The sequence below is a fragment of the Thamnophis elegans genome, chromosome 2 (assembly GCF_009769535.1).
Source record: "Thamnophis elegans isolate rThaEle1 chromosome 2, rThaEle1.pri, whole genome shotgun sequence".
Taxonomy (NCBI): Eukaryota; Metazoa; Chordata; class Lepidosauria; order Squamata; family Colubridae; genus Thamnophis; species Thamnophis elegans.
The window spans coordinates 16679348-16691793 of record NC_045542.1 but is presented as its reverse complement, the minus strand read 5'-3'; the positions used below and the strand labels follow the sequence as shown (position 1 = coordinate 16691793).

Below are 12446 nucleotides of genomic sequence, written 5' to 3'. Positions count from 1 at the left end.
CACATTAAGTCCTCTGAAGAAATCCTTAATGGATTCTTCTGTTACATCATAGGGCAAATTTCCTAGAAAGGCAGTGTAGGGGGGTGATTTTGGGAGACGGCTTCTGTCAATATTGGGCTCCCGAGCTGCCCGAGGTGCAGTAGGCAGGATGGAACGGTCAATCGGAGGGGCTCGGTACACATCATCATCATTGCTATGCCAGGTGGTGGAAACTAGGAGAACATTTTTGCACATTAACAAACTAAATGATATTACAAGTAAACACTACAGTAGTTTGGAGTAGCACAGCCATTATGTTTCTAGGGATGGAGAGAATATCTGTTAAAGGGCGATTATTTCTGTTTAACAGTGTTATGTGCAAAACACAGCACATTTACAAATACATTTCCTCCAAATTTCTCTTATTAAAAAACACTATGAAACAATATATGAAACCAGCAGGAATCTAAGACAATTGCTATTACAGAGATAATGAGTATAAAGTAGGGGAAAAAAAACTATTCTTGAAACCAAGAGAAGAGAACATATGTCGTTCAGGGTTGAACTTTGGAGTCCTTGGTGCTCTCTGAGCTTGGCTGTTTCCTTGCAGATACAGTAACTTGCCCTGCCAGGTTTGGTCAGGGTGTGGTTTTCTTCCTGGTTTTCTATGTGTCTATAGAGATAAACCGTTTTTACACACCATTCAAGTGACAATGAAAAACTAACTAGGCAACAAACAGGCAAAAATATATCCACTCCAGCAACTAACACCCAGATAAGAAGGGGTTAACAACAGACAAAACAACCAAGAAGAAAATAATACTCTAATCAAGGAACTATCAAGGGGGAAAAGCCGCATCCTTACAGAGAATGGCAGGCAAGCTACTGTATATAAACAGGAAATAAACCCCACACTTACTAGTACTAAAGATATCAATGCAAGCAAACAACCAAGCTCAGAGAGCACCAAAAATTCCATTATTTTTGAAATTCAAATGTATGGTTATTTTTTTAAAAAAAAAACATCAATTTTTACTAGCCAGCAAAAATATATTAAAATGCCCCTTACACACTGGCAAATTCCTTCTCTTTCTACTCAGCAAATTACAGTGTGAGTTATTTCTCAGGGAGCATCCTTACTTCTCAGTTAATGTTCCTATTTCATATATGTTTAAGTAAATCAAAGCTAGCAAAAAGGGGACAGAAGAATGACAAATTTATCAGGCTAGTTTGAAATATTAGGACGGTGCAAACTTGCCTCCACAGTAGTGTTGGTTTCAGAAATGTTTCAGTCATCTTTAAAGCTCAGCCTATTGTAGCATCTGACAGCTGATCTTGAATATAGGTTTGGGTTACTAAGATTAACAATTTCTGTAAATGTAGAAACTCCTGGTATCTATTCCACTTTATTTACTTACTAGAGGGGTACAAGTTGTTTCCAATCTGAAACTCCAAATTTCAAGTTCAAAGCAGTTGTTTCACTTTGAAACATTCTATTTTGAGTCAAAAACAAAATGTGTCGGGAGTATTTCAAGCTCAAAATATTACCAGAAGAGTCAAAACAATTCAAAACAGCTGTTTTGAACTCAACAGAACACCCCCCCCCATTTGAAATGGTTTCCATTCTATTAATAGCTGTTTATTCACACAGCTAATAAAAATCATGCAAGAAAGTTAAGAGGAATAAACCAACCACTTTGCCAAAAATATCACCTGGATATTTCTTAGTGAATCTTGCCTATCAAAGTAAAACATTACTATTCCAGGTTGGGAGAGTTAATTTCCTCCTTACCATCTCCTTCCAGGTCGTCTGTTTCATCTGCCCAGCTGACTGGTTTTGGAATATAGGTGGGAGCACCACCGCCGCCGCCACCACCGCCGCCACCACCACCACCCTCTGCCAGAAAATCCGTCAGAGGCACGGTCTTCCCCTTCTTGTTCTTCTTCTTAGCTGTAAAAAAAAAGGCAAGTTCAGTCTAAATATGCTTTCCTCAAAACACCTGAAACTGAACTGCTTTTCCATAAGACATATTCAGGAGGATACCCAAAGCTGATCACTTCTATTGCAATAAAAAATATTCTGTTAAGTATTTTAAGATGCTATTTTGAAACAGTAAAAGGATAGTCAATATATCACTATAGCAGGGGTGTCAAACTTGATTTAATTGAGGGCTGCATCAGGGTTGTGTTTGACCTCAGGGGGCTGGAGTGGGTGTGGCCACCTCGATGTCACTCTTGTCGGGGGCGGCAGTGGCGGTCCGAGTGCTCTGCCAGTGAAAACAGGCTCCCAAGATCCGTTTTCGGCTGCCACGGTCTCCTGCAACCCTCTGCAAGTGAAAACAGAGCTTGGGAGGGCTGGTCCTTCGCTGTTTCCAGGGCAGCACTGCAGGCCAGATCTAAGTACCCGATGGGCCAGATCCAGCACCCGGGCCTTGAGTTTGACAACCGTGCACTATAGAGTTAGGTAAAGATAGTTTCATTTTTAAAGCAACAAGGATAAATCCTAAATGCAGTTTTGGAAAATGGGTTTAATTTTTTTTTTAATAGTTTATAGCTACTATGCTTTATCTATGCTTCCAATAAGCTTTGCCTAGAATATCAGCCTTCAAGCACAACTAAAAAGAATTACAGCAGAAGGAACATACTTTCCATTTCCCTTATCTGCCTTTTCAACTCTATGTAAGTGGTAGTTGTGAGGAGCCTATCCAAAGTTATGTTCTTATCTGCCCAACAATGGAAGGTTTTTTTTTTTTTGCATGTTAAAAAAATGTATGCGCTTCCAGGGGAGATTTGGTGAAATGAGGATGCAGAGCCAACAATCGTGGCAAAGACCAAAGAACTGGTCAGTTCCAGGTCGAGCAGTTCCTTGGAATCTCTCCAAAAAAGGAGAGGGTGAGAGATCACGCACATGTGCTCAAAGCAACTGCTCCTTGTAAGGAGACTTCAGGGCAGAGGTTTTGCCCACGTTTGAATGCCGGAAGATGACAGAATCAGCCATCTTTCTTGCAAACACAGGGAATCCATGAAAAATGCCTTCTTATTGGATCTATAAAAGAGGTTTGTTCAAGATTTGAAGCAATCTGTGCAATTGGATAAAAAAAGAATGAAAGAGAAATCAAATCCAATGACCATATTTGATTGTATTAAAGATTAAGACTGTTAGAATTAAAAGGAAAGAATACAAAGATAATTTATCTAATCAAGGTAAAATAATCATTTTTTGCTCACATCTTTTTCTTTCTTTCTTCCTATTGTCTTTTTTCTCTTTTATTTTGTATTTGTTTTTACTACTGTAATTGAAATTCTTAACAAAAGTTTTATTTAAAAAAAGAAACTTACTTGTCGATAAATGTATTTGCAAGAGACACTACTTATAATTTACAAATTAGTCTTTAAACAACAGAACTTTCTACAGTTATCACACAATTCACCATGTATTCTTAGGGGTGTGCAATTTCTGTACTGCAGTCTTTGCTCAGCTCATCGTTCATAAATGCAAAACGTTTAATCTGACTGTTGATTTCCAAGGAATAAGACAAAAAAATTAAATCTGAATCTGGCCTGTACTACTTAAAAGACAGTAAAAACAAACAAATGTACAGCACTAATTTTCCATTTTTGCAAAGTTGATCAGTACTCATGTATCCTCACAACACAAAAGATAGGCAACTATTATTGAAATGCCAAATAAACATAGCTATATCACTGATCGTATTAACCCCAAATAACCTTAGAGTTAGTCAAGTCTTCAAGTCACAGTAAGGCAAACCCCAACCATAGTATAGCTTACCATAATATGTGCAGAAAACCAGGAAATTCTAACCAAATTTGTCCCCAAGATTGAACATTCTCTATTTGTAAAATTCACATAAAATATACTTTTAAAAAAATGACAGATGTCTCAAAATTCAGATAAGGGAAGGATCTGGGTCTATAACAACTGCCTGCAGGTTAACTAATAGAATTCAGCTGTCAACCATAAAGTCCTCTTAATTTAAGAACTAATTTAATTTAAAGGTTAAAATGTCACTATTTGTTCAAATGGCAATTAATCATACTCCAAAATATTTAATTCATTGAAAATATGTATATGCTGCTGATTTAAAAATCCTGAAGCAGTGATTATAACAGCATACATCAAAACAGAATTAAATAAAAGTTATACAGATCAGGGTGGCCTAAAAAATAAATTCCCTAATGAAGAGATATATTTTGAGAAAAATTAAGGTGATGTAATGATGAGAAAAGCAAATATAAAAAGACAGTGGTATAAAGCAGGGGTGTTAACACGCGACACGTGGCCCACAGTCCAGATACAGCCTGCACAGGCCACACACACCCCAGCTCTGCAAGGACAAAAACAATCCCGATACAGCCCGCAATGCGATCAAGTTGACATCCCTGGTATAAAGGATTGGGGGGAAATCTCTATTCCCATTTCAATACATGCTAAATAATGCTGCTATATTATGAAAGCACTCATGCTTTTCAGTTTCTAGGAGTAACTAGTTGTTGCTTCAAACTTGTTCCAGAGCAAACAAATAATATGAGCTCAAGACATGGATGAATGCCCTCCTCTGAAAGCTCATATCACAAACACGTTCTACAGTGTGCTAAGATTTCCTTTATATTTGAATTATTCTTAAAGGGCAATGTACACAGGCTACTGCTGTTGCAGATAAAACAATGCAGATATTGTCTCTGCAATTACCAAGAAAAATTAATAAGGAAGCAACATTAAAATAACAATCCAATGCTAGTAAGAGTTCATTATACAACACCTTTACTAATATTTCAGGATGCCTGCAGAGTCTGCTAGGGTTTTATCTTCTCTACAACTGTTGCACCCTTAAAATTTCTGCATGAAGGGTAAGGCATTAAGCCAATATATAAAATGGATTGGCAATGCTTTACAATATTTAATGATTCAGCTGCTGCTCTTGGTTCACATTACTTACTTTCTTCTGCAACCTGCATAGTAATTGGTCAGTCCCTGACCAAAGATAAACGGCATGGTTTTAAACTATTTGCTCCCTCCCCTCTCTTATTAAGAGTGTAAACCCTACAGACAACTTACAGAGACATTTTTATTTGCCTCCATCATGCCTCCACATTGTGATAATTTCAATTACGTCATCACATTATGACTTCACGGCAAGTCTGGCAAAAGATGTGCCTTTAAGCACATGAAAAGTTTCCTTATTTGTATCATTATCTATACTTTCTAGAAATAAGCAGCTCTACAAACAAGCACTGGAATCCTTGAGGAAAATTAGATTCTATATTTTATAGAATAAAATGAACAGAATCACGGGACTACAGGCTAGACTCAACAATAAACCATTTCTGAGAAGAAAGCAATGATAAATTGCTTCCATAATTTTCCTGTTACCAGGAAAATTACATGGATGTATCTATGAAGTCATGATAAACAAAGATTGCCTTAAAAGATTTTACTATCATAGAGACACTGGTGCATAATGCATGCTGTAAATGCAAGGATCCAGATTTAATCACTGGCATCAACAGCCAGGTTAGGGAAGATATAGCTAAGACTCTGGAAATACCAAAACAAGTCATAGTAAATACACTCTTTCAGATTCCAATTCAAAATGTAAAATGTTCATATAGATGCGTTCGTGGGATCAAAACAATTTTTTGAATAACACTGAATAGTACTGGATTTTTTTTTCATTTCACCCTAGTGTATATATAAACGCTATAGTTTATAAACCAGGATTTTAACTTTAATAAAATATATAAAAGGCTGCTTTACCTTTGTTACTAAACAATGTTTCTTTGGTTTGGGCTTAGAATGTTACATGAGCCAAACTAAAAATGTCTTCTTTAAGAAACAATAGCTCAACACTATGTGAGTTGGTTTTTTTAAATCTCAATATATTCTTTTAACCTCATTAAATGGAATTATAAAATTCTTCCGCTAATGGAACTAGAAGGGAAGCCAATTGTATCTTCCATTTTCTCACATAACCTCAAAATCTGCTTTGGCAAGTTTGGGACCTATAGTGAGCTGTAGGAAGAAGGACAGAGGTAAAACATTGTGAAAATCATTTTCAAGCTATTGGAAAGCAGGCTGCCTTTATTCTGCATTATTCAGGGAGAAGAAGGCTGGACACTATAGTTTAACAACCTTAAATTACTCCGTTAAAAAAATCTGGCCCTGTTTTACAGGCCCATCTTAGCTACAGTTATATATAACCATTACGAATGTGTGGCCAAAATGTATGTTCGTAGTATCAAATGAAAACACAGTTCTGAAATTCCACTGTTGTTCATTTCATATCACTCTGGGATAAAATAAAAATAAAAACAAGGTTTAATCACACTATCCTTGGATTGTGTGCATTCAGCAGTTTGCTTTTAATGCTTTTAAAAATGGAAAACAAAACAAAGATATAAACGTAATTGCCACCTACCATGTCAACATGATACACCTAATTGCACAAATCTCCATTCTTTCAAAACCATGAGTTAATTTCAGCCATACAACTATTCTCAAATCCCTATAAGTACTCCCTGTTGTGAATACAGCAGCTTAAACGTAAGATAAAATTCTGTAATAATGCATGTCTAAGAGTACTAAGGTCATCTCCATACCATTTCCTTATCTGATACTTCAGACTAAGGTAGGAAAAGGTTGCTATGCCTTTTTAGCATCATAGTACACTTGTCAATTTTTTTCTTGACTTTCACTTTTATATCCCACAATGAACAAAATCCATGGTTCCTGAAAAGCTTCTACTCCATTTTTTCTACATAAACAATATGAAGTATTTGCCATAAGCCAATTTTAGTCCAGAATCAATAGAAGTACTTATATTAAACCTGAACATGGAAAGCATAAAGATATTCTCCCATCCCATTACAAATTGACCTTTTACAAATTACCCTCATCCTAATTTTTTCCTCACTTTTCCTATTCTTAAAAACTAATCCTAAAAGCTTTAGTGACATCACGATATACTTGCAACTTACTGTAAGTTAGCTATTTCAACACATAACTGCTGCTGAAATACCACACACTTGTTTTATAAAGGAACAGCTCTGTGCAACTATTACCTGAAGCCAAAAATACATGCTTATTTTTGGATCCAAACCATAATTTCACTCAGAAAAAAAAAACATTCATCATAAAAATCCAGGTTTTAAAGAGCTATAAAACTCATCAGAATGCTTTGAAGAATTTCTTGATTAGTAACTTTGGCTAAGACAAATCTAAAGTTATAATGCACTTACTCAGAGACCTTTATGCAATATAAAAAAGTGCATCAAAACTTGGAAAGGAGCAAAAGGCTCTTTTTCCATTTTAAAATGCAAATAAAATGCTTGCTGAAATCATTAGATTGAAATATATATTTTATGTGATATAGTCCGATTTTACAACAATATACACACATTTACAACTTTTAAGCTGTTTTCCTACTTCCTTACAGCCAAGATAGAGGGCCCCCACTATTTCTACACCATAAAGGAGAGATTCACTGTTGTGCAAACCAGTGTTTCAAAACCTTGAAAACAAAAGAAAAAGAAACCCTAAAGGCCTTGGATAAATCTAACCTTTATTCAACCTTTTTTCTGATGTATTTTAAAAACTATGTCAAACTCTTCAAATTTTATTTGATATATCAGCAAAATTTGGAAAATAACTGAGTGCCGTTTCAATTTTCCTGGCAAAGATAAGAATCATTTGGGCATAAATGTTTCAGTAATGGAATAAAATAGAACCATATTTTGTTAACTGAAATGTTGGGGACATGTTAAGAAGGAACTCTTATTGTTCTAGCACAATGAGAAAAAGTCATGCCACAAAGACTGTCTCTTTGCTTGGGAATCTTTCATATTTTGTTTGAAATATGAATATTTCAGATATATAATGTCCCTCCCTATATCTAAAGATTATTACATATTTTTGTACATCTTCCTACAAATATATTCTCTAGGCTGCCCTGGAAAATATCAAATGAAAAATATAAAATAACAAAATCTATCTCACCTCAAGCAATCAATCCCCCAAGCTCTCAGCAGTGAAAATGTGCCAGTCTCAATGAAATAAGAAAATGCCAATGAAATAAGAAAATTTCAGCAAATTGTTTCAAAATCCTCTTGCTGCTTTTCAGAAAGAAAAGTCTGGTGCAACTGCTAACAAACAGCAGAAATCAAAAACATTGCTATTAATTGCATAGATTTATCTTTGCTTAGTAATTCTTTGGCTATATAAGTAACCTTTAACAAAAACAGAATCAAGAACAAAATTCTAAATATTTTAAGTTGAGTAAATTGTCAAGATGCAAGCTGATATAAATCAAACCTAACTTTATGTCACACATATTCAGATCAACAGTTTGTTACCAGACCAAGTTTATGTTTATATTATTAATATACATTTACATTAACATAATTTGCATTATGCTATTATTAATTTTTATCTGTCTGAAAAAGCAAAAATGTAGCTCAAAACAATACTGGAAAATGAGGGGCAACATCTGGGTTTTCTTGCCCTTGCCACCTATATTCCCATTCTACCCAGAAAAGAATCTAGACTGGAAATTATGTAGTGTGGGGAAATAAACTGAACATGCCATCCACTTTTATACACAATTTCTCCAGGTAGCCACCAAAAGTTAAAACTGATCAACAGTAATTCAAAGACACATATTTTGAATCAACACTGATTTGTAAGCACATACAGGCATTGGGCCTGGGGCATATATGCCTGAGTTATGGGTAAGTCCAAAGTTTCAAATGTGTTGATCAGTTTCATGTGCTAACAACTGGGTGTTGGTCACAGTGTGGGTAACCTTGCAACAGGACTTCTGTTTAAGACAAAGGATTAGTCACATTCAGGGAATTTCATAACAGAGTTTAAATGAATCTAAGCCTTTTGCATGGTGCTATTCCTAAAAGGTTTAGATTATTATAGAGCTAGTTTGGTTTCAGTGGTTAAGGCATCAGCTAGAAACTGAAAGACTGGTCTCGCCTTAAGCACAAAAACAGCTGGGTGACCCAACTTGGACTAGTCATTTTCTCTTCAGTCCTAGGAAGGAAAAATGGCAAGCCACTTGCCAAGAAAACTGCCAGTAAATCATGACAGTAAATAAATTTGTCCAGGCAGCCTCTAAGAACTGGACACTGAATGGAAAGAACCCAACCTTACCCAATACTTAAGCAGTGTTTTTTATCTGCTATATTTCTAGCATAGTGGGTGGTGCAGTCAAGGTACAGTATATTTTAGAATACTTCTATAAAAAATTCTACAGTATACTGGCTGGCAACCAATTTCTATTGCAATTATGTTTGTTTGTAATTATATGTACATTTAAAAAAATATGTGCACTCTATGCACCCAATTGGGAATGGGGATTAAGATCCCTAAGTAAATGTTTTTAATTATGCTTCAATTTGTTATCCTTCTTCTGGGGAATCACATATAAATCTTTTTGCCACATTCCTTATGAACTGAAAATGCACCCTAAAACATACAGAACCTCCTAGATAAAATGCAGATGAAGGTAATTTTTTTGGAACTCAAAAAGCTACTTTTTAATGAAACTTTCTGCAGGTACTAATCTTCTGAGGAATAATGTGATAAAATTCTTGACGTCTAAATATTCTAATATGTTTCATCAATCAAGCGATCCTGCTATCTGATAAATCTATTAAATCTATCCCAGATCTATCATTCTGTTTCCAAAAATACTTTTTGGGCAAATAGTGTATTTGAGAGAGTAATGGCAGATACGGGAAAATAATTAGAATTAGGAAGTATATATGCAATTAGAAATTAACTAAGGTTTCAACAGTAAAGAGAGGCCACTCTATGATCTATAGCAGTTTCTGTGCAAATGATAACACTCTACCACATGAGGAAACCCTGCACATATTAAAAGCCTCAAAATCAAATCACAAAATTCTATTCAAGGATCATGATTAGTACATTACAAGCCTAGATATTCCTTCTAAGAACAAAGCTACATAAGTAGTATTATCTGACGTATGCATAAAACAGCACAGTCAAATCAACTGGAAAAAAATGATTGCAGGATAGGCTTCATCTATCCATATAAGATAACAAAATGGTAAAGTCATCCAAACCATTTGATATTTTAATGAGGGACGTCATTCATGAATGTTTCCCAATAGTAAACACTCACCCACAAAGGCTTATGAAGGCAGAACACAAACGCAGAAGCCTTACCCTAATGTGCTTCATGATCTACTGGCTTTCTAACTAATAAAAAGAAAACTACTGTTTTAAATTAGGACAGTAGCAGGGAGACTATGCCACATCCCCCCCCCCAAAAAAAAACAAAATTGTAGTGGTGGTATGTGTATAAGGCTCTCTATAATGGACACAAATGTATTATGGCAAATGTTACAAAGGTAGCAGTCAGCACATAGAAGTATTCTAAAGAGAGCATAAATATAAACATCATTTTTAGAAATACAGGTAGTCCTCGACTTACAACAGTTTGCTTAGTAACGGTTTGAAGTTACAACGGCACTGAAAAAAGTGACTTAAGACCCCTTTTCATACTTATGACCACTGCAGCATCCTCACGGTCATATGATTTACATTTGGATGCTTGGCAACTGTTTCATATTTAAGACAGTTGCAGTGTCCCAGGATCATGTGATCAAAATTCAGATGCTTGGGCAACTGGTTCATACTGATGACCGTTGTTGTATCCCAAGGTCACTTGATCACCTTTTTGTGACCTTCGGGCAAGCAAAGACAACGGGAAACCAGATTGACTTAACAATCGTGCTACAGAATCCATCCACGGACTAGGCAGTCCCCCCCCTCCTCCTCCCATTTCCGATAAAAAAAGGGAAGGCCTTGCCTCTTCACATTTCTTAACAGAGGATGACAACGATAATCACGCAATCTACATCAGTGGTTCCCACCCTTTTTTTGGCCATGCCCCACTTAAGCATCTCTAAAATCCTGACCCCCCTTCCCCCCACGGATATATTATTCTTACTTTACTCAAAAAGTGAACTCAACTGATGCGGAGGAAGCCTAAAAGGCCATTAACTTGGTTTAAACAAGGTTCAAATTGCCCCCGTTCAAATTCAAACTCCCCCCCCCTTGTAGAACCACTGATCTACATTGAACCCCTTTCGGACCCTTTGCAGTGTTGTTGTTTTTCTTCCACCTTCGTTCAGCAACCCCCCCTCCCTTCAGAGCAGCCTCCAAGGTAGGCCGGATCGCCTTACGTCATTGCCAGTCATGCACGAGATTCAGGGGTATAATAAGCAAATGGCCGAAGGGGCCCCCATTGCCACCTCATGTGCTCGTGACCCCTAGAGAAGAACACGTTCCCCACGGGAGGGTTTCCTGATCGGCACCTTCGGAGTTTTTAACTATTCAGTCCTTTCTCCAGAAGGAAGATAAAAGATTGGGTGGGGGGGAGGGCTGTGGTAGAAAGCGGGGTTCAAATTTTTTTTAAAAGGGGGGGGACGGGTGGCTCGCGTGTCTCTCTGCACGCGGGGGAGCGCGGGTAAGGACCCCACCCCCCAAGCCTTCCTCAGTGGGGAGCCATCAGGAGCTGCACCCACGTGGGTGCCGCCCAGGTCCTCCTTCCCCTTCCCACTTCAACCCGGGCCCGCCGCGACTGCGCACTGGAAGGCGGCCGAAGGTTCCATCTGCTCTTTCAACCCCCCCTCCCTCCCTTCCCCCACCCCCACCCCACGTGTAGATTGCTGGTCACTTAATTCGGGCGCGCGGTGCCGCTTCCGCCGCCCGCGTGCCCGAAGCCGGAACGACCCGAGGCCCCTCGTCGCGTTCGGAAAGCACGGCGCGCGCCGATTCGGGTTTAAGCCTTCCACCACCCCCACCCCCACCCCCGTCGGCGGCCAGCGGGGCCTAAAAGGGACGCCGAGGGCCCGCGGACGCTTCACGGCAGGCCTCTCCCCTGCAACTCGGCGTTGGAATGAGATCGAGCCGGACGCTACCGGCCTGTCTTAAAGCGAAGGCCCACGTCCCGCGGAGCACCGCTCACCTGAGGCCGCCATGTTGGGATGAGCGAGAGAAGGCAAAAGGCCCGGATGCGCCCGTCACGTGATTATAGCGAAGGCGGCACCACCTCCTCTTTTCTCAGAAGGGCGGAGGCAAAAAAAAAAAATATTGGGGAGGGAATAGGCGAGAAACCAAAGGGCGAATTGGCTTTGCGGTTGACAACCCAGGAGCGGTGATGGAGACCTTGCGCGCGGGAACAAACGTCGGTGGGCAGGAAAGGAAAATTTCCTTTCCAAAAAAAATAAATAAAAATCTCTGCTCTCTAGCGGTGACGTTGTTACTGAATTTACTGCAGCCTGGCTGGGTCATTGGATAAATTAATATTGCAGCTTCCATAATCTGAAAATCAGAGATTTTGGAAACTTTAGAATTAGGAAATGAAAATGTGCACAGGCATTGTATTTGCTCCTAAACCCATACCTTCCTC

At 38.2% G+C, this 12446-nt stretch overlaps 1 protein-coding gene across 1 annotated transcript in view; it reads right to left on the bottom strand.

The window, feature by feature from the left end:
* EIF4B (eukaryotic translation initiation factor 4B) overlaps window positions 1-12090 on the bottom strand; it is a 34368-nt gene extending 22278 nt beyond the window's left edge. The window contains exons 1-3 of the mRNA XM_032208658.1: window positions 12003-12090; window positions 1772-1930; window positions 4-212 (exon numbers count right to left, since the gene is read on the bottom strand). Of these exons, the coding sequence (XP_032064549.1) occupies window positions 4-212; window positions 1772-1930; window positions 12003-12015 (381 nt within the window). The 5' untranslated portion in view covers window positions 12016-12090. The remainder of the gene's footprint in view (window positions 1-3; window positions 213-1771; window positions 1931-12002) is intronic.
* Between the last annotated feature and the right edge of the window lie 356 nt (window positions 12091-12446).